Below are 22326 nucleotides of genomic sequence, written 5' to 3'. Positions count from 1 at the left end.
AGCTCGGTGTGTCAGCATTTTGAAAAACTCTAACTTAACTCTGGTGCGGTGTCACATATAGAATTTTTTTTATATTTGCAACCATAGTAAAACAAAGACTCATATTTTTGATATTTATTTTATATATTTAAATGCCATTTAACAGAAAAATCAACCAAAAAAAATGAGTTCGCGTGTCACCTCTGACACGCATGTCATAGGTTCGCAATCACTGCCCTAGATACTCCTAATCTGTACCTAAGGGTAAATATCCAGGACAACATATGCCCAATAAAATTAGAAACACCTGAGACCTAACAAATCTGTATTATACCACCAAGTGGCATAATTACATGAAACCTAGCCCTCCCAACTAGTGACCAACACTTTCATTAGGCCTGGTGCAGCATCCCCCAACTCCAGCCAATCTAAAAGGCTGTCTTCCTTCTTCGCTAACGCTTTCTTCTCCTTAAAGGCAAACAAACTGAGTTGAATTCCATTTGGTTTAGACAGTTAATCTTAGTGGGTTCCTCTCCCCGATTCCCTGTGAACCAGTAACCCAGCCACATTTATAAGCTCAAGAGAAAGGTGTACACCTCTGTCTAGGCCAGTGGTATGCTGATGGCTTGCTCAGGCATAAGCAGGTTTCCTGCTCTGTGGCTTATGATCACTAGCCAAGCACAGGACATTTCCATCCTGGATAAGCTACTGTTTCTCTCGAACAGAGGTTGGGCCTTCCTCCCCATGGCCTTCCCAGAAGTGGCATCATTCAAGAAAAGTCTCTCTTGACCTATTTCTTTCTTCAGCTTAATAGGATCAGGAAAGATCTCCCTCATTCTGATAAAAGCCTTCTTTACCAACGTACATGTTGAGATCACCCGTTCTTGGTCCATATCTCATTGGTAAATGAATATGGACCATCTTTCACTTGTTTCTGTCTCCCCTTTATGGGACCACTTCCACAGGGTGAGCAGCTTCCCCCACAGTAACATGGTCAGAGGTGCCTCAGAAATCTAGAGGCTACTTAGCACTACCTTAAACTGCTGCCACTTTCAAAATGAGAGTTTGGAAAAGCATCTAAGCCAACTGGTGAGTGAACATACATGACAATTTGGGAAGATAGGTGAGTGTAGTAAGGGAAAGACAGACACTAACTTAACAAATGGCACCTCAAGGTTTGAGAGTCACATAAGAAGAGAGCAGTGGCAAGCAGCAAGGATTTATCTGAAAAGCAGGAACTTCCTTTCTACCCTGTACTCCCAGATGCCCACCTAGGCTCTGCATTCTCTAACCCCCTACATATATTTCTGGAAATACTCTTATGAGGGCAGCATTTAAGGCTATTTCATCCTTCCTTCCAGGAACTATACCTGTCCCCACTCCTCAGCCAGATTCCTAGCCACTGTTTCTTGAGAAACTGCTATTACCTAATGCCAGGTTCATTCACCTCTGTGAAGTTTCTGATGTCTGAAAAGCACTGAACTATGTCTGAAGAATTTTCCACATTCAATGCATTCATAAGGCTTCTCACCAGTGTGAATCCTGTAATGTTCGCTAAGGTGTGCATACTTGCGGAAGGTTTTCTCACACTCACTACATTTAAAGAGCTTCTCACCAGTGTGAGTTCTATGATGTTCAGTAAGAGATGAGCTATGAGCAAAGGCTTTCCCACATTCTTTACATTTATAGGGCTTCTCTCCAGTGTGAATTCTCATGTGCTGAGTGAGGCAGGTATTCTGATTGAACCCTTTCCCACATTCATTGCATTTATACGGTTTTTCTCCAGTGTGACTTCTCCGATGCCGAATAAGACAAATGCTCTGAATGAAAGCTTTACCACATTCACTGCATTTGTAGGGTCTCTCCCCTGTGTGAATTCTCTGATGTTTTGTGAGTGGGGTACTCTGAGTAAAAGCTTTGCCACATTCTTTACATTTATAAGGTTTCTCTCCAGTATGAATTCGCAGGTGTTTAATAAGTGATGGACTCTGACAAAAAGCTTTTCCACATTCCTTACATTTATAGGGTTTCTCTCCAGTATGAATTCTCTGATGCTGAGAAAGATTTGCCTTTGTTTGAAAAGTTTTCCCGCAATCATCACATTTATGGGGTTTTTCTCCCGTGTGAATTCTCTGATGTTGTATAAGGTTTGAGTGTTTACGAAAAGAAGAGCCACATTCATTGCACGAATAAGGTTTCTCACCAGTGTGGATTCTCTGATGATGAATGAGGTGTGTATTCTGATTGAATGCCTTCCCACACCTATTACATTTATAAGGTTTTTCTCCAGTGTGAATTCTCTGATGTTCAGTGAGATGTGAATGATTGCGGAAGGAATTCCCACATTCATTACATTTATAAGGTTTCTCTCCAGTGTGGATTCTTTGATGCTGAGTAAGAAATGATCGACAACGAAATGTTTTCCCACATTGCTCACATCTGTATGGTTTCACTTCAGTGTGTATTCTTTGATGCTGGACAAGGAATGAATTACAACTAAAGGCTTTCCCACATTCCTCACATACATAGGGTCTCTCTCCAGTATGAGTTATCTGATGTTGAGTAAGGGATGAGCTCTGAGTAAATGTTTTTCCACATTCGTTACATTTCCAAGACTTTTTCCGAATGGAGAGGGTTGAGCATTTACTTTGGTTTGAAATCTCATTGGTGTGTATGCTACTTGTCTCCCACTGATGTAGACTATCTTCTGTAGAAACCCTGAGATGAGTAACAAGGCTTGAGGTCAAAAGCAACCTCTTCTCAAAATTATATTCTTGGCTCATCATTTTAGGAAGTGCTTCCTTTTGGATGAAAGTTATTCCCCCAAAACCTCCTTCCTGGAAAAAACATGACCTGGGCACCTCTTCAGGAGAGTTTTCCTTCATGCTCTCACATGCATATTTTTGTTCAAATGTAGAATCCCGGGATTCATCCTCTTGGAGTCTGTTTCCTACTGTCCCCAGTGACTCAATTTCACAGACATCCTGCATTGGCGCAGACTTGTTCACCCAACCTGAAAGAAACCATCAGAATCAATCTCTCTTATACATGGCAAAGTGAAGGCCCTTGAAGTCCTGGGACTTAACTTTGCAGGTCTCAGTAAAAAGCAAGTGGGACAACTAATTCAAAGTTGCAAGTGGTAGAAGAGATCTATATCAGGATAAGGTGATCACCATTAATTAGGAATTCCATGGAAAGGGCAGCTACAGACACCGAGAGAGTGAGAGAACCAGAGACAATGGAGATAAGGGGAAAATAACAAACAACAAGCTAATGATTAGGGCAAGACAGGAAACATGGATGTTTTATATCAAAAGAATGGAGGATAGTGGGAGAATGTAAAATGGCAAATCCTGGAAAAGAGATAAAATGAGTACAGGGGAAAAGTTGTCCTCAAGAGATACCCAGTTCTACCCGCAACGACCCTAAAGAGATGATAGTTTAATCGCCTGAGCTTCATTCAGTTTCTCTTGTAAAATTTCCAAAGCCCTGCTGCTTCTCCCACCGGTTGTACCTTGCTAACTCACCTAGAAAAATCTATCTTCCAATCTCTCTTTTCAGCTCCTTGCATATTCAACATCCACAAATCTTCTCCTTGCTTTAATTATAAAACACTTCAAGGTTGGAAAACTGGGAGCCCTGCTCACAGGGAAACAGGTAGAGATGGGATATCACTGTCCCAGTAGACAAAAATGAGAAAGAGCTGTTGCCTAGGGAGACTAAATGACTCACACAAAACTTGTCAGATGAGCAATGTGACTGCATCAACAAAAATCAGGGTTGGCTTATAACATTCTAGGTTCACAAACTCCATCTGTCAATTCTCCAAGAAGTGACAGCTAGACAGAATGATATTATAACAAACACTCAAGTAATTGATGAATAATTAAGAATATTATTTGTAAAGATAATTAAGAAGTGGACAGGAATATTCAAGTTAATATGTATCTGCTGTCCATTATACAATAATATGTATGAAAAGTCAATTAATAAATTGAGAAGTTGTAGGGGAGTCACAACAAGGCTAATGCATTAGCCTGATACAGCCCTGCCGGGGTAGCTCAGCAATTGAGTATTGACCTCTGAACCAGGAGGTCATGGTTCGACTCCTGGTCAGGGCAATCTCTCCCTCCCTTTGTGAAATGATTAAGATATATATATTTTTAAAGGCTTCAGTTTAAATAAAACACTTTGTAAAGTAATTTTTTTACTTATAAAAGAGTTGAAAAAATGAAAGTAGTTTCTGGTGTTTGGAATGTCAAAATTCCAAAAGCTTATCCAAAAATGTCTCTTCATATTCTTCATATAACCTTGACATGAGAAGTAGAATTGGCAGCATTATTTCAAAGAAAACTGAGACTTTTTTTTTTTTATACCATAATTGAGAGCTCAGAGGCATGAAAAAATAGACTGTGCCTGGTGAAGTACATAATCAGGCTGGTCCTGTGGACTTCTCAGGACTGCAACCAAGATACATGTCCTTGACCAGAATCGAACCTGAGACCCTTCATTCAGTCCATGGGCTAACACTCTATCCCCTGAGCCAAACCAGCAAGGCTGAAGAATCAATTTTTATTTTAAATTGAAATGTCTTTAATGCTAAAACTTAAGTCCAGTAAAGGTGCAGGGGAAAGAAGTTTCTCACACATTACCGGTGGGAATGTAAACTGGTACCATCTTTCTAGAGGTATTTGGGCAATAAGTATCAGATCTTAAAGTTGTAGATTCATTTGCATTTGTGACCCAGTGATCACCATTTTGTGAGTGTATGAACTAAGATGAGAATACTCATTATGAGTATACAACACCTGCAGTGTATCTCAGAAGATGCTCAAAGTCATGGGTATATGTAATAAAAATGCCTATATTGTTTGGCCCACTAATTCCACTATTAGAGCATTCTCATAGAGAAGTAACTTTCCAGAGAGGAAAATGACTGAATCCTTTCATTAACTGCTAAAAAGAAGAAAAAAGCCCTGCAATGTTGTAGGAAACACAATTTTCTATTGATGAGACACCGAGGCTTAGCAAATTATAGTATTTCTTTTTTTTTTAATATATTTTATTGATTTTATACAGAGAGGAAGGGAGAGAGATAGAGAGTTAGAAACATCGATGAGAGAGAAACATCGATCAGCTGCCTCCCGCACATCTCCCACTGGGGATGTGCCCGCAACCCAGGCACATGCCCCTGACCGGAATCGAACCTGGGACCCCTCAGTCCGCAGGCCGACGCTCTATCCACTGAGCCAAATCGGTTTTGGCTATAGTATTTCCACTTGGTAGAAATTATATAGGCATTAAGATTAAAGTAAAATATAAAAATACGTGACCAATTGGAAAAATACTTATGGAAAAATGCAGGATATTAAAATTTCAAGTACACCATAACATCCTATATGTTAAAATATACACATGCCTAAGACCAAGAAGGAAAATTAATCTTCAATCACTATAACGATCTAGTAAATTCTGAATGATTTTTCCCTCTAGTTCCCAAATTTCTTCAATTATCACATTTTGTCTTATTTTTTTAAAACTAACTTAAGTCTCTAACAATATGTATCACATTGTTAACCATGATCATCTCTGAGGAATAAGATTATGGAAAATTTTGCTTTAAGGCCTTTTTGCAATACTTGAAAGTATTCCAAAAAAAATAAACAACTCTTCTAATGAGAAGAAAAGTGAAAAATATAATCAGAGAGAAGCACAATGATTTATGTACAAAGATCATCCTCTTACTATAATTGTAAAAAAAAAAAACAGGCAAAAAACACTGAAGTCATATAAATATGACATTTTGAAACTATTAAAAATCATGTTTTCAAAGACAATTCATGAGAAAATACAATATATTAGAATAGGATACAAACAGTAAAACAAAAAATATGCATACCAACATTAGTAAGCATTCAATAAACAGAAACTATTAATACACAGATATTTACAAACACACACACAAAGGACGGAAGAAAACCCATCAAATGCTAACACACTGATCTCTAGGACATTTAATAGGTTATCTCTAGGACATAATATCTCTAGGACATAATAGGTTACTTTGTCCTTTACACTCTCTCATATATTTCACTTTTCCTACAATAAACATGCATTACCTTTATAGTCAGAGAAATCATTCTTTTGAAAATGACAGATCTCACCATAAAATAAAAACAAAAGGTAGATCAAATGGATATGGTATTGGCCTCCCATTAAGAGTAAGATTAAAGTGGATTGGATTAGCAGTCAGGAAGGAAACTTTGCTATGTCATAGCCCATGTAATTGGGCCTACACGATAGGCTATTTAACTGAAAAAAGTGACAAATTAGATAATGTACATGAGTTCTTCTAGCTCTAACATTCTGTAAATCCTAGATAAATGACTTAATTAATGTAAAACATTTATGGCGATCTGCCACAATATAAGCACTCAACAGGAGTTAAGAGTTATTATGTTTGATCCTAAGGCCTAAGGAGAAGACAGCTTGGAGACAATACTCCCTTCTCCAACTGTGGATCATCGTAGCTGTCAGCAGTTTGTTTCTGTCAAACTGCAAACTTTTTTCTGTAAAGGGCTATAAAGTACGTATTTTAGTCTTCCTGTTTAGGTTATATTGGCCTCACTCTCTGTCACCATTCAACTTTGCCTTTACAGTCTGAAAACTGAACCAGAAATATGTAAACAAATGAACTTACCTGTTTTAATAAATCATTTTTAGCCCTGGCCAACGTGACTCAGTGGCTAGAGCGTCGGTCTGTGCACCATCAAGGGTACTGCCTTGGTTGCAGGTTGATCCTCAGCCCCAGTTACGGAAGGCAACCAATCAATATCTCTCTCCGGTGAGGATTTAAAAAAAATTTTTTTTCATTTTTTATTTTATTTTTTTACAAAAACATGAGCCACAGATTACCTACTCTCTTGTGGATAAATTCCCCAGAAAGGAATTACAGGTGTTTCCACAAATGCCTAGTGTGGCATAATCTGAGTGTTGGTGATTTTAAGATGCTAAAAAGACTCTGTTTGAATCCAGACTTGGGGTTAGATGGGTATTATACTGAAAGGTAAAAGGAAAGAAGCTTTAAATAGTTTCACCCTGTTAAAAGTAATTGGGAAGCTACAGGACTATAAAACACAGCAGGACTCTTAGAGGCAATACTGGAGAGGACTCTGCTGGCATTCATGGAGGGATACCTTGACTTCGACTTCTGAAGACTCTGCCGGGTGTGCTCTGCCTTGGCTGCTGCAGGCACAGAGAATCCAAGTCAGATATCATGTCACTGAGTCTAAGACACCTGACTGTTCCTAAGAAAATGAAAAATCACTACCAACTAAACTATGGTATAAGTACAGATGGTAAAAAATAAAGAAGTACAGATGGTGAGTCACATTCTGATATTAGAAATATTAAAATGTGGGATAAAACAGTAATTGGGCGTGGGCTTCACCCTCTACCTTGTAAGCTTTCTCCCCACTGCCATCTCTTCATCCCCTCAATAATTAGCTGAAGTGTTCTGGGCAAGCCAGGTAGCTTTTTCCAAGAATTTGAAACCACAGTTCTTTCAATAAGATCACACTTACATGTACTCTTCTCTGAAGCCCTTCTTGAATTGGTTAGTTGGCCAAGTACCATTCACCGAGGCTGCAGTTGCACAGTGGATTTATCTCTGCTGCAGCTTTCGGCCACTTACTAGCAACTTATCTATTCTCTGTACCTCAATTTCCTCTTTCAAAACTACAGATAATAAGTTACTGAGAAGGTTAAATAAATTGGCTCAACTGCTTCAGTGTCTCTCTCTCACACACACACACACACACTTCCAGACCGGAAGTATCTTCTCATTTGGCAGGCGCCAACGTCACTCATTCCGTGACCTGAATTCTGCGTAATATTTGGCAATAAACAGTAAAATTTTGACGGAAGACATTGACGTCCGCATACATGCTGTAACATACAATCTGTCAACTGAGCCTTGGAAAGAAAGGAAGGCAAGGAGTACTAGACAGTCTAACTGTAGAAATCAACCAACCGCCTCTGCAGCCCCATGAATTACATAACCAAGGTCTCGACACCCTCCACCGCGTGGGCTTAGCAGTATCTGCCGTCTCCTAGTCCACGGTCCCCACAAAGCTTCTGGGCTGCAGGACTGATTGGGGGAGTCGGTGGTATCCAGACCCAGACCCGGGGTTTCGTTTCCGACCATTTACCTATCACTCAATCACCCGTTCATTTACTCCATCTTCTCAACCGTCTCCTCTGGGCTGGGCCCGCGGCCTGAGCTGGGGCCCCGTGAGAGCAGCGCTGAGGCCGCCGGGAGAACGAGGCCGGCGCAGGCTTCCTCTCTAACCCCCTGGCCCTCCGCCGCGCTGACACCCCTCCCTGGGCCCCGCCCGCTCACCGTGATCCCGGAGTTGCCCCGGGGCGGTTACTGCGGTGCCAGCCGGGCCAGCAATCCCCGGGCGCAGAGAAACCTGCCTCGGCCGGAAGGGCAGTGGCGCGGCAGGAAGTGCGTCACCAGCGGCCCTGACACCCTCCCCCTCGTGCATCTCTAGGCTGCTTCTCTAGGAAGCAGGAGGAGCATCTATCTCCCCAAGAGCCTTAAAGAAGGGAATTCGGCCCTGGCTGGTTTGGCTCGCTGGATAGAGCGTCTGCCTGCAGACTGAAGGGTCTCAGGTTCGATTCCGGTGGGGAGCACATCATGCCCCAGTTGCGGGCTCTATCCCCAGTAGTGGGTGTGCAGGGGGCAGCTGATCAATGATTCTCTCTCTTCTTCCTGGGTTTGATTCCTGGTGAAGAATCAAACCGCATGTCTGGGTTGTAGGCTCGATCCCCAGTGCGGGGCTTGCAGGAGGCAACCAGTCAATGATTCTCTCTAATCATTGATGTTTCTCTCCCTTTTCCTTCCTCTCTGAAATATGTGAAAATGTATTAAAAAATAAAATTTATTTAAAAAAAAAAAAAAAAAGGAATTCTGACCTGGTTTCCCTCCAGCTGCATCCTGATATCCCAGAAATACTACGTTGTCCCGGAACGCAGTGACGACCTCGTCCCTCATTAAACTGTAGGTGGGGCATTAGGGCGGGAAAGGGTGCTGGGTAGGAGTCACAATGGACTGTCTCTGTAAGGGACTAGTAGATCCCACCTGCTAAAAGCCCCTGACGAAGAACCTTGAATGATCTACTTTTTAGTTAGAATAATGGACAAGTTTCCCAATCTAGGTCCCCACACACTGAAGTGTTACCTGAAGGGACAGTAAACACCATTCACCATCCCACCCCAGCCTCTGGCAGCCGCTCCAGCCCCGACAGCTGTTGGGTTCAGGGGCCATCTAACTGCTCCTGCCAGATTCTTACCTCCTGAGACATCCCCTCACAGCTGCTCTGGCCTCAGGGTCACAGAACCATCTGGCTCCTCCCTTAGCACAGTGGCTCTTAGGACTTCATTCTAAACAGATTCTACCTTGGTTGACCTGAGTTATGGCTTCACATCTTCCCTCTCTGACCTGTTCCTATCCCCTCATCAGCCAAGGCCTCTGCTTATTACTGTCGAAGTTTTGGGTGAATATGTAACTCCCAGCAGTGGTGACGGATTCAGCCCAGCTCCTGGGGATGGACTGTGCTAGACTGAGGCCTTTGCTGGCTTCAGTCTCTGCCCAGTTCAGGGCCCACCACCACCAGGGGACAAAAACGAATGGCTGCTCAGAGTCTCCTGTCCACATCTATGCCAGAAACTGTACCCCCTGATCAACTGTGAAAGTAAAAATGTCTTTCCAATCAACTGAGGCTTCGCTTTCTTTTGCCCATTCTGACCCTGTCCTCCAGCTGAAATATGGCAGGTCTGTGCAACTAGGCAGCCTTTCAACGGTTACAAAGACATTTCAAATCCACTTCATCCCAAGCTTAAACCCGAGTGGAGGTCAGGGAAGGAACTGATGTGCAAAAGGGTTAGGGATTTGTCCTGGGCTGTTGATGAGTGAGGGGCAGGGCCAGCCTAGAATGCTGCTTCCCCACCACAAGGTCTGAGAGACTCATCTTGTCCCGAAACATGGCCTGGTTTATGCCCCATCCACCCAATGCCAGATAAATCAGCTGGGCAGGAACGGAGGGTCTCAGGGTCTTGGACACCACCCAAGCATGGCCTGATCCCCTCCTTTTCAACCCCTTCTGCCCCAAACACACACACACTGTCTGATCCCTTTCCCTGCCTGCCACCCCCTCCCATGTCTCCACTCTTCCCCTTCCCCATTGCCTCTATTTCCCTTGCAGGCCCTGGCCTCATCCCAACCACTCCCATCACTCCCCATCCTTGTTGCAACCTCCTCCTTCCCCTCACTGACCTCAGGCTACAGCCTCTCCTTTGTTTTCCCTCCCAAAGCTTGACTACAGCATCATCCTCTCTACCCATCTCCACCCCCACACCCCTCAGCACACCTTTGCCCTTCAGGACCTTCCCTTTTCCTCCACCAGCTGCCCTCTCCCCTGCCATCCCAATCCCCACCCCACCCCTAGCTCACCAAATGAGATGGGCTCAGTGAACCTGCCAGGGCCCTGGCTGCAGGCTGTCACTGGGCAGCTCTAGGGAGGTGTCTTCATCTTGGTGGTCCTCCACCTGAGTTCCTCTCACTGAACCAAGGAGAAAAGGGGCGGAGGTGGGGCCAAGACCCTAAGAGGTCCTTACTCCAAAATGAATTTCAAATGGACCTATCTCAAAGTAGACTAGTCAAAGGGTTATGCCATGGGAACTTGTATAGTCTTGAAGATGGGAAGTCTTTGATTTGACACTAAACTGTAAATATTAAGGTAAAAGGACTAACTATAAACTGGGGGAAATATTTGCAACACATATGGCAAATAAAAGAGTAATTTCTTTACTATAGTTTGTACAAATCATTTCTTAAACAGATCAACAACACAACAGAAACTGTTAAAGAACATAAACAAGCAATGCAAATTCAAAAAGAAAATATACATGGCTTTTAAGCACGAGACACGATAGCCAGTTTCACTCATAAATGAACGTAAAACGTGAGAGCATTTTTCACTTATCAGATCAGAAGTCCAAACAATAGTTTTACAGAGGATTCGGGGAAATGGGCATTTTCATACACATACTGGGAACCACAGTTGCAATTTCTATTAAAATATCAAATGCCCTTACCCTTTATCAATTTATCCTGCAAAGTGGCACACATATCAAAGGAGAGTGTGCCGGGGTGTTCAGCATGTTGTTGTTGTCATAGGAAAAGACAGGAAAGAAACTACATGTCCACCAACAGGGCACTCGCTACGTGAATCACAGCACATCCACACAATGGAAGGTCACACAGCAGTGAAAAACAGAATGAGGTAGATCTTATATAGGCTAATATAGAAATATCTCCAAGACATGTGAAAAAGCAAGGTATAGACAATGTGCATCATAAACTCCTGTATGTAGGGAGGGGGTGTGATACAGACTATCACAATTGCATGGACTATCTCTGGAAGGACCATCAATTTTTATTTTTATTTTTTACTGAAGTTATCTCTGGGTTGGGAGACTTACTCTTCATTGTTTGCTTTTGCACCACAACTTTAGATAAGGAGAGGGGTCCCTGGGGACACACTGAGGAAGTATCTTGGGAGAAAGGGGCTTTGGCTTCAGAGTTGTTCTAATCCTGACTGTGACTCCTGGCTTTGTAAATGGGATAAAAAGACTTCCCTCCTGAGGTGAGGGTTAAATGAGATAAAAGTCATATGGCATTTAGCATGGTGCCTAGCACACAGGAGCCCCTCAACTAATGGGGTGGTTACAACCTTGGGTTGCCCCCCTCGTCTCCTCCCAACATCATAGTTATGTTGGCCACTGTGAACACACAGGGTGGCCTCACTGAGGCCCAAGGAAGCCAGGGACGGTCAGGTCTGGGCAAGGCCCCATTTGTCACAGGTCACATCTCACCAGGATGTGGAGGTCTGGATGTCTGGCTTGGGAATTTTGCTTCTTGCCCCTAAGGCCTACTCATTCCATCTGTCCTTACTCTGAGCCCCTGCTAGTGACTAGGTCAGAACCCCATGGTCTCTTCTGGACTCTGACAAAAGCTGTCTGTGTGGTCTCCAGGATTTCCTTCACCAGCCAAGCCTCCACACTCTGCTGCTCCCTACTACATATTCCACACTCCACAAGAACATCTCACCACTCTGCACAAGCCGTGATCTTCCCCTTTTATTAATTCCCCCTTTCCTGATAAAAGATTCAGGCTCATTGTAAAAAATGTAGACAATACAGGAAAACTTAACCACTGTTAATACCCGATGTACTTATTTCCTTCAGATCTTTTCTATGCGTGTACAATTAGGAAAACTGGGTCTCAGTCCCAGCCAAGTAGCTCAGTTGGTTGGAGCGTTGTCCCAATACACCAAGGCTACGGGTTCAATCCCATTAGGGCACATACAAGAAACAACCAATGAATACGTAAGGAAGTGGAACAACAAAATGATGTTTTGCTCTCTCTCCCTCTCTCTAAATTCAATAAATAAAAATTTTAAGAAACTGGGCTCTCTTTTAATTTTGTAGTTCTGCATAATTTAAATATTCTTTAAATTATGACTTTTAGTGGCTGCATAATTTAATCATTCTATTACTGGTCACTTTGGTTGTTTTCAATGTAAAATAATAATTGACAAATATATAAATCATTTTACAATATTCACTTTCAGGATAACTTTCTGAAAGGGCACTACTGTATCAAACCATAGCAACGTTTTTTTTTAAACGGTTGAGCTTCCCCTAAAATGATAATGGGTTAAAATGGTTCAAAATGTATGAATAACGATGATGGGATAAGATAAGCAAATTCTAGAAGACAGAAAATGGGTAGGTGATCACTGAGAAAGTGGGGTGGAGGGAATACCAGCTTGGGACACTTGCTGAGGGCAATACAACTGAAGGAGGTAACTGATCTACCCCGCCAACCGCCAGAGAGACTTAGGACTTGGAAACCCCAAGTACAGTGAAGGGTGGAAGGGAAGTGGGGCTGCAACTAAGTCTGTACTAAGCCTTGATACCCTTCCCTCCCACTCCTAGAGAAGCACTTACAGCATCCAATCTCCAGACAAAAACATCAGAGAATTTTTTGCTAAAGAAATGTAAGAGGCCCAGACGAAAGATCCCTTCGTTCTGGCACTTACAGGTTTCGGGAAACAACTTGCTCCCTACCAGTCATTTTAAAGGGAGGCCTCTTACAGAGCTTATCCCACTCCCACTGAGAGGTCTGGACTGGGCTTTCCATATGTACATACAAGTGCATCAGTAAGAATCATCATGTATTTGAGGAAAGTCTCCAATGAGTGAATAAGACAAAGAGACAAAAAGGACTCAGGCAGGGCATGAAGGGGGTGAGGTAATTCAGGTGACAGAATAGGCTTTTAAGAAAACTCTTGCCCTAGCCGGTTTGGCTCACTGGATAGAGCGTTGGCCTGGGAACTGAAGAGTCCCAGGTTTGATTCTGGTCAGGGGCATGTACCTTGGTTGCAGGCACATCTCCAGTAGGGGGTGTGCAGGAGGCAGCTGATCGATGCTTCTCTCTCATCGATGTTTCTAACTCTCTATCCCTCTCCCTTCCTCTCTGTAAAAAATCAATAAAATATATATTTTTTTAAAAAAGAAAGAAAACTTAATTAGAATACTCAGATTTGAGAGGCATCTCTAAAATGAGGATAGTATGCTACAAAAAGGAACAAACAAGAAAAAACTTAAAAACTAAACTACTGCAAAATAAAAAAAATCACTAGAAAGGTTGAAAAATAATCAAGGTACTCTACCAGAAAATGGCAAAAGACAAAGAAATAGAAATAATCGAGAAAGTAGTTAAGGTTCAATCCAGAAGGTCCAACATTTAATTGACAGGAATTCAGGATTAACAGAAAGAGTAAAAATAGGAAAAAAATATATGGAAAGGAGGAACTGCCAAATAACACAAGAAGAAAATTTCCAAGAGTAGAAGTACCTGAGTCATTAAATTGAGAAATTCCAGCAAGAACGTTAGGGAATTGAGTACACCCAGGATAAAGTGGAGACTTTAAAAGCTTCCAGCCTTGGAGCGAGGGAACAGGTCACAATGATGCAGATACTACTTACTGATTATCAAAGAAGTATGACTCAGACTGGAATCAGACATCCACAAACTCCTGAGGAAAATGTCAATCTAGAATTCCAGAGCCCGTCAAACTACCAATCAAGGTGAGGGCAGAGTTTGAGATAGTTCTTACATTGAGAGGGCTTCTCTCCAGTATGAATTCCACAATTTTGCCTCATACTCTTTCTTGACAAGTGACTTGAGGATGCGCTGCAGTAAAATGAGGGAGTAAGGGGAGAAAGCGGAAGAGATGGAATTCAGGACACAACAGAGCCCTGTGTATCAACAGAACTGAAGGCAGAAAGACCATCAAGGATGGACAAGAGTAGGAGGCTACAGGTATCAGGAAGGCAATACACGGGGGAAAAAGAGGACTTAACAGAGTAACTGGATGGAGAAGCTGAAAAAACACTGATGTACTAAAAGCAACCAATACAAGCAGGAAAGAAGGCAACTAGAAACTTCAGTGAAAACAAAACGTTGTTCCAAAATGGAAATATAACTAATACTCAATCTGCAGTGAACAACACGTACACAGTCATGATACATACTGCTTATTTTCAACTTTTAAAACAAATCAAAAAGCATAGAAAAAAGACTAACTATGGTTCCAGAACAGAATTCAAGAGCTTTCAGACGTGACATTGTCAGAGGCAGAGACGTAGAAAAGGGAAGGAGAAAAGGGACAGGGTGCATCCCACATCTTACAAAGTGGGAACTGAGATCATTTTTACAGTTAATACAATAAAAACGAAGGATGCAAATATAATAAATAACTCATTTTTTCCATTATAAAATTTTTATTCCTTATAGGAAATATGTAAATTACTTTTAAAAAAAACTTTTAATCACCCATAATTCAATTCTTCACAGGACCTGGGTTTGAACCTAAACTCTGCAATTTACCATCTGTATGGCTGTGAACAAGTCACTTAACCACTTAAAAACTTTTCTTCTATTTCTTTCAGGTAATTTATCTATATGCTTTTTGCTAGTATATGTATCATTACGTAAGAATTGTACTATGTACACAATTTTGAATACAGATGTTTTTCATTTCAAAGCATAAAGTAAAACTCTGGATACCTATCATGTCATGCTCTTCTATATTTCTAAATATATTTCTAAACATGCCCTTCACCATAGGACGAGAGGTTTCCCAGAGATGGGACTTGAACCAAATCTTGAAAGAAAGCTAAGTATGCTAAGTAGGCAGGGCTGGGCGGAGTGGTGGTGAGGTACTGCAGGCACCGAGGACAGGGAGAGCAAAGGCACACGGAACAGCCAGCAAATGCCTCCAGACCGCAGTAAAAGGTGCACAGAAAGTAGAGGGTAGGCCAGAAAGAGACTATGAAGAGCTTAGTAAATCACGTTAAGGGATCCAGACAGTTTCTCACAAAAGATGTGAGAAGAGGGTTTGTTAGACCTGTTTGCTCTAGCATCCAAGGTCTAGGACCATGTTTGCTACAAAGACAGTAGGTAATTTTGTATATGATACACAGGAAGCCAGGACTGCCTCCTGGAGTTCTAGTCTGGGTGCTGGACCATGCCGCGATTTGCTAAGGGAGGGAAGCCAGAAGCAAAATTCAGCTACCTTCATTTTTTAAAATGTCACTGGTGATGGATGTGCATCCCCAGGTGAGACTTTAGGCCCTAGAGCAGTGGTTCTCAACCTTCTGGCCTTTAAATATAGTTCCTCATGTTGTGACTCAACCGTAAAATTATTTTCATTCCTACTTCATAACTGTAATGTTGCTACTGTTATGAATCGTAATGTAAATATCTGATATGCAGGATGGTCTTAGGCGACCCCTGTGAGAGGATCGTTCGACCGCCGAAGGGGTCGCGACCCACAGGTTGAGAACCACTGCTCTAGAGGCTCCATGGATTGGCCTCAGGGAGCCTAAATGTCCCTGAAATGAGCACAAAACTGAATATGCCATCTGCATGTCTCCAGAAGAGGATCCACAACCTCCATCATAGTCCCAAAGAGGCTGTGACCTCAGAAAGGTCAGGCACACTGGATGGAGCAAGTGGAGAAGTGACAGACATGGGAGGACACCTGCCTCGGCAAGGAAGAGATGGGCTCCAGATCACAGAGGAAGGATTAGCTTTGCCCAAGCACACTTCTTCCTGAGCCTGGAGAAATTCACAGCCAACTGTGTTTGTGTATGCGTGTGCTGATCAAGTCTTTCCCCTACACTCCCAAAGTACATCCAACCGCATTATCACTTTCACATCACCGTGCTCCGCTTAATACACATCTGTTGGTCTCATTTAAGAATGGGGATAGGTTTCCCTGCTCCACCCTTAATGCCCATCACTAAGCCTGGCTCTTTGACAACTACAAGTCTGACAGCTCTTAATACAAAGAAAATGAGGCTTCAAAGCTCTCATCCACTTCTAGCCAGCCAAAGGAAAATGGAGAAATCCCCAAACGGAAGCCAGCTCTGCCAGTGAGGATAGTCACTCCTCCCCCACCAAACTGTACAGAAAACAGTGGGAGGTAATTTATTTCAGGGTTGGAGTTGAATTGGGAGGAAGAGTTATTATTTGGGGAGGAGTACCTGTCTAGTACTCAATCCACTAGGTTCACATGATTTGTGCAGGATTGGGGGTTCTGACCCTGGGTACAGGTCTGTGAAATCTCAGATCTGGAGATGAAATACAAGCAGAAATCTAAAAGGTCATAAATGAGGAACAGAAACACATGTAAAACCTAGTCTGCTCATATAAATACTTGATACATTCACTTAAAATACAAATAAAGTAAGTTAGGTCACAGAATCTTAACAAGGGTTAATAGAAGGACCCCAGGGCAGCCAATGGTTTTGCTGAAACCACTTAGAACACTGCATCTCCAGATCTTCCATCCCCGCCTCCCACCGCATTGGATTACACACACCTTGGCCTGCAGGCTTCACTTGACTGCAGTGGCTCATTACCTTGGTTGCACAATGGATCCCCTTCAGAGATTTCAAAATATGAGGGCTGGGAAACAGAAAATTTTTTAAAGAGCCCTAAGTGATTCTGATATGTAGCCATGGCTGAAAACTACTGCTTTACTGCAAGGTTTAGTCACCAATTCCCAAACCTAGCATCTGGGTGGCTTTCTGAAACACCTATGAATGGAAATCTTAAGCCAGGACATTATAATCATCCATGACTGAGTATTCAATTATGAGGATGAATATACAATGTGAAGCTAAAACAGTTTACCTGTCTTAATGCTTATAAATTCAAGGTGCTATCTTCCAGGAAAGTACACCATTGGCCTCTTGTGCTATCTTCAAGGTCAGAGACTTATCCCAAAACTTCACACTTGCTCTCCTCCTTTTCAGCTTCCTGATCGTGGTCAGCAGAGACATGTGGTGTTATCGCTGGTTCTCTCCACCCCCAGACAGGGGAACATAGAAGTCACGATCAGGATCAGTGAGCATTTTTTATCCTTACTTTTGAATCCTACTGATTTCTTGTGTTTGTGTCCATATGACTTAGAGTGGCACTGGGAAAGGAAGTTGCGTGTGCTCTGATGAGACAATGTTGGAAGGGAGAAAAAGAGGAGCTGAATAAGCTTTCTTGCATATGTCTCCTGTATATGAAAGTGCCCTATAAACAACAAAGCCCCATGTTGATTAACATTCAGTCTTGCAGAAATGAGACAATAAATGTATGCACCAAACTGCTTACTACTAGGTGCAGCATTTATAAATGCTCTTACATGCTGAGAGGGGTGGTGGTGGACAGACCCAGAAATCAGGAGACTTAAATTCCAATCTGATTTGCTGCTGGTCACACTGCCTAAGGCACACTCTGAAATCGGTCACCATCCCTACCTAAAAACAGACTACACACCCCTTTCTCAGGTTCTCCACAGATCTGGGTGGGGATTACAGGTGGTTGGACAAACAGCATGGCAGAGCAAAGAGAATCTGGATTTAGGTCTTAGATTTGAACATTCGTCACTTGTTACATGGCCTTGCTTTAAATGACCACTCACTGGTAAATGGGGCAAACCCCTCTTTCAGTGTTGTAAGGATTAAGGTAATGATCTATGTAAAAACATGAGATAAGTGCTGGGTTCATGTTATACATGAAGGTACACAAAGAATAAAATTCTATATAAATACAAGGCAATATTACATAACTCTAGTTATTGCATAGTTTTATAAATAATTTTCCAGGAGTAAAGGCTCAGTGGTAACAAAGGTACCTTACCTTAGCCAGTTTCTTCATCCTTCCAAGTTTCCATATTCCAATACCTTTGAACTTCTCCCAAAAAATTAAGACCTTAGGAATCCCACTCTGACCCTCCCTCTCCTTCCCTTTCCCTCTTTGGCCCTCTCAGAATTAGAAGGGCTCCATTTTTTCTTCTAAAGACCACAGAGAAAGTGAGAATGACACTGACTGAGCCAGTTGGCTGGGCCTGAGCAGTGAGCGGAGGAAACATGGGCAGGCTCTAGGCCAGCTTGTTCTTTGACTCCCCTACCTGGGATGGGGCCGTCAAGAGCAGCTCACTGAAATGGAATGCAGTGGGAGCTGTGGGTTCTTTGGAGAGCTGTTCATCTTAGCAAATGAGTACAGCCCAGCAGCATCTGTGGCTCGTGTGTAATCTCCATCAAACCTCAAGTGCTCGGCCATGCAGACTGGGGAAGGGTCAGAAGAGACTCGCCAGCGCTCTCCCATCCAAGGTTCATGAGGTATAGAATGAGGGAAACAGCCGTTTTCCTACTTCTGTCCATTTGAGGAGCAGTAGACAGTTAGAAGGTTTAAAATATATATTTTTAATTACCTAGGGAATGGAAAGCTTATTAATATTCATAGGTGGGTTGTTGGTGAATTGCTACCCCAAGTGGTTTCCTTAACTAGTCACTACTTAACCCCAAATGCTATGATACAAGGTTCAAAGCGCCAGAATTCCACCAGGTAGACCTATACCAATAAACTGCCCGTTGCTCAAGAAATTACCAGTTTAAAAAAAAACAAATTTAGTTTAAAAATACCTTTCCCCAAGTGGAATCGTCATCATTTAGCTTTGTATGACCCATTTCTAAGAAAGCCACATTCTATTTCCAACACCACACATCTTAGGGGACAGTTAAAAACAAAGTCCCCGCCTTTAGGGGCTTAGCTTTCATTTTAAGTCAGCCTCTGAAATGCTTGTGTTTTGTGCTGCACTCCTGAAAACTATTATCTTTCAGACCATAGCAGGCCTCATTTTTACAAAGGAGGAACACAGCAGTGGTGTCTAATTAGGGGGGTAGCAGGTATGATCAATGCCTGGAGATCTTCCTCTTCCTTTACGTTACTCAACGAGGTGGGTTCTGTGGTGTCGCATGAGGTGGGAGTTGGAAATGAAGGCGGCACCACACTTCTCACACTCGTAGGGCTTCTCCCCCGTGTGGGTTCTCTGGTGCACAGTGAGGCTCGACCGCTGCCTGAAGGCCTTGCCACACTCATTGCATGTGTACGGTTTTTCCCCATTATGGATTCTCTGATGAATGAGCAGGTACGAGCTGCAGGTGAAGGCCTTCCCGCACTCATTACACACGTAAGGAAGATCACCACTGTGAATCCTCTGGTGCACGATAAGGCAGGAGAGCTGACTGAAGGCTTTTCCACACTCGCTGCAGTCATAAGGTTTCTCTGCAGTGTGGATTCTCTGGTGCACGATCAGGTGTGAAAAACAGCTGAAGGCCTTTCCACACTCTTTACACTCATATGGCTTCTCACCCGTATGGCTTCGCTGATGCACAATAAGATTGGCACTCTGGGTGAAGGCTTTGCCACAGTCATTACAGGCAAAGGGCTTCTCCCCGGTGTGGATCCTCTGGTGGACAATGAGGTTGGAGCTCCGAGTAAATGTTTTCCCACACTCATTACATTCATAGCATTTTTCTGTAATGTGGACTTTCTGGTGCCGAGCAAGTTGTGAGCTGTAACTGAAGGCTTTCTCACATTCACTGCACTTGAAGGTTTTTTCTAAGGAGTGGATTTTTTGATGGACAGTCAGGTTTGAACTCTGAGTGAAGGCTTTCCCACATTTGGAACAAACATAGGGTTTCTGTCCAGTGTGGATTCGCTGATGCACAACAAGGTTTGCACTCTGAATGAAGGCCTTCCCACACTCGTGACACTCAAAGGGTTTCTCCCCAGTGTGGATCCGCTGATGCACCACGAGGTTAGCACTCTGACTAAAGCCTTTCCCGCACACACTACAAGTAAAAGGTTTCTGCCCAGGCTGGCTTTTCTGGTTTTTAACGGGGCCAGAACTACGGTTGTATCTTTCCCCAGATTTCTGACATTTCTGGTCTTCTTCTTCTTTGACGTTTCCAGGTACGTGACAGTCCTTCACTGTCACTTGCCTGAAGTCTTTCTTTTCCCTCTTTATTCTCTGCCCCTTTAACATGTTCCCTTTTTTGAAGGCTTCTTCGAACTCAGGTCCTTGAGAGTCAACTTTCTGGATCCTTCCTGATATCATGAAGGGTTTTTCTGCTTCATCACATATTTCAGTTTTGGGAACCAATAATTGTCGGTTCTTGGTCTCAGCACCTGAAACAACAAATACAAGTGTCAGCTTTTTCTAACCTAGAAAAAGAAGAAGATCATAAAGTCATAAAGGTGAGGAGGTCTGTGACTTCAGTGTCTGTAGAAGGGCTTCATTCAAAGAAAGAACACCTCTGGCCCTGGCTGGTAGCTTGGTTAGTTAGAACGTTGTCTCAATATGCCAAGGTTGTGGGTTTGCTCCCTGCTAAGAAGCAACCAATGAATGCATAAATAAATGGAACAACAAATCAGTTCCTCTCTGTCTGTCTTTCTTTCTCTCTCTCTCTCTCTCCCTATAATAATAAAATTAAAAAAGAATCCCCTCACACGCCACCTCTCCTCTGTAGGTTCCTCTGCCTGGCCTCTGATCTCCCCCACACCTAGAGCAGAGTCCACTGATTCATGGTCTTTCCAGCACTTCCATTTCCCTCCACGAGACATTTAACACACGGCCTTATGCCAGGGAAGCCTTCTCTAGGCAGGCCTGCTCCGGCTATCTGATGACTGATCTCACAATTAAGACCAGTCTGTGCCCAGGCTTGCCTTCTCACCTTGTCCACTTAGTGTGAACCTGCTTCCAACCCACCAGTTACTTAGAGAGATGCCCTACCTGTGGATGAAGATCTGGGCAACTTGGGCTTTTGTATATGAGAATGCTGCATATCAAAGAGAGAATAAGATGGACAGAAACGGCCACACTGGATGCCAAGAGGACCACAGTGGCCAAATGCCTCCAAAACATTAAGTGTAGCAGAGCAGTTAAGAACATGAATTCTGGCCCTAACCGGGTTGGCTCAGTGGATAGAGCGTCAGCCTGCGGACTCAAGGGTCCCAGGTTCGATTCCAGTCAAGGGCATGTACCTTGGTTGCAGGCACAGCCTAACCAGTGGTACTGTGGGTCACAGTGCTGGGACCAGAAGGAAAGATGAACCTTAGGGTATGGCAGTTGCTATGGTAATAGATGGCAACACTAGAAGGGACTAAAGACGACTGTGAACTAAGTAAACACCTTACCCCCGGTGTTGAGGAAACAGCCTTGCCTTTGTCAGGGAAAGATGACCTTTTTGATTTAAATGTAAGACATGGGGTAACCTGCTCCACAGTGGCAAAAAGTACCACGAGAACATCAAAGCTTCCTGAAGCTTTAAAACTCTGATTAGCCCTGACCGGTTTGGCTCAGTGGATAGAGTGTCGGCCTGTGGACTGAAGGGTCCCTGGTTCGATACCAGTCAAGGGCATGTACCTTGGTTGCGGGCACATCCCGGGTGGGGGGTGTGCAGGAGGCAGCTGATCGATGTTCCTAATTCTCTATCCCTCTCCCTTTCTCTCTGTAAATAATCAATAAAATGTAAAAAAATAGATAAATAAAACTCTGACTAGTTTCTGGTTGCTCTACATCAAGCATATCAAACTCACAGCCCTCGGCCCACAATGAATATTTTTGTGGCCCAGCCAATATAATGGTATGTAAACCATAAAAATACTAGAGGAATCCAAAGGCAACAAAATCTCAGACATATGCCGAAGCTCCTAGGGCATTGGAAACTAAAGAGGAAATAAACAAATGGGACTACATCAAAACAAAAAGCTTTTGTGCAGCAAAAGAAACCATCAGCAAAATAACAAGGAAACCCCATTTCGTGGGAGAACATATTTGCTAATGCTACATCTAATAAGGGGTTACT

At 43.0% G+C, this 22326-nt stretch overlaps 2 protein-coding genes across 5 annotated transcripts in view; both read right to left on the bottom strand.

The window, feature by feature from the left end:
• Positions 1-7548, bottom strand: part of KIF15 (kinesin family member 15) — a 66730-nt gene extending 59182 nt beyond the window's left edge. Inside the window, exons 1-2 of one of the 2 annotated variants that reach the window (XM_006765087.2) lie at positions 7537-7548; positions 3384-3389 (exon numbers count right to left, since the gene is read on the bottom strand). The gene's annotated coding sequence lies outside the window, so the exon portion shown is untranslated. Of the gene's footprint in view, positions 1-3383; positions 3390-7536 lie in introns of those variants that run through there. The other variant, XM_015564849.1, reaches the window with a different exon arrangement.
• The window catches only part of LOC102756212 (zinc finger protein 502), a 26605-nt gene continuing 4421 nt past the window's right edge, over positions 143-22326 (bottom strand). The window contains exons 1-3 of one of the 3 annotated variants that reach the window (XM_006765088.2): positions 8381-8458; positions 3507-3618; positions 143-2992 (exon numbers count right to left, since the gene is read on the bottom strand). In XM_006765088.2, coding sequence (XP_006765151.1) covers positions 1419-2969 — 1551 coding nt within the window. In that variant the 5' untranslated portion in view covers positions 2970-2992; positions 3507-3618; positions 8381-8458 and the 3' untranslated portion in view covers positions 143-1418. Of the gene's footprint in view, positions 2993-3506; positions 3619-7140; positions 7225-7562; positions 8358-8380; positions 20648-22326 lie in introns of those variants that run through there. The other 2 variants (XM_015564851.1, XM_015564852.1) reach the window with 2 other exon arrangements.

This window comes from Myotis davidii, unplaced genomic scaffold (genome assembly GCF_000327345.1).
Source record: "Myotis davidii unplaced genomic scaffold, ASM32734v1 scaffold81, whole genome shotgun sequence".
NCBI classification, from domain to species: Eukaryota; Metazoa; Chordata; class Mammalia; order Chiroptera; family Vespertilionidae; genus Myotis; species Myotis davidii.
This window is presented reverse-complemented; position numbering and strand designations above follow the sequence as displayed.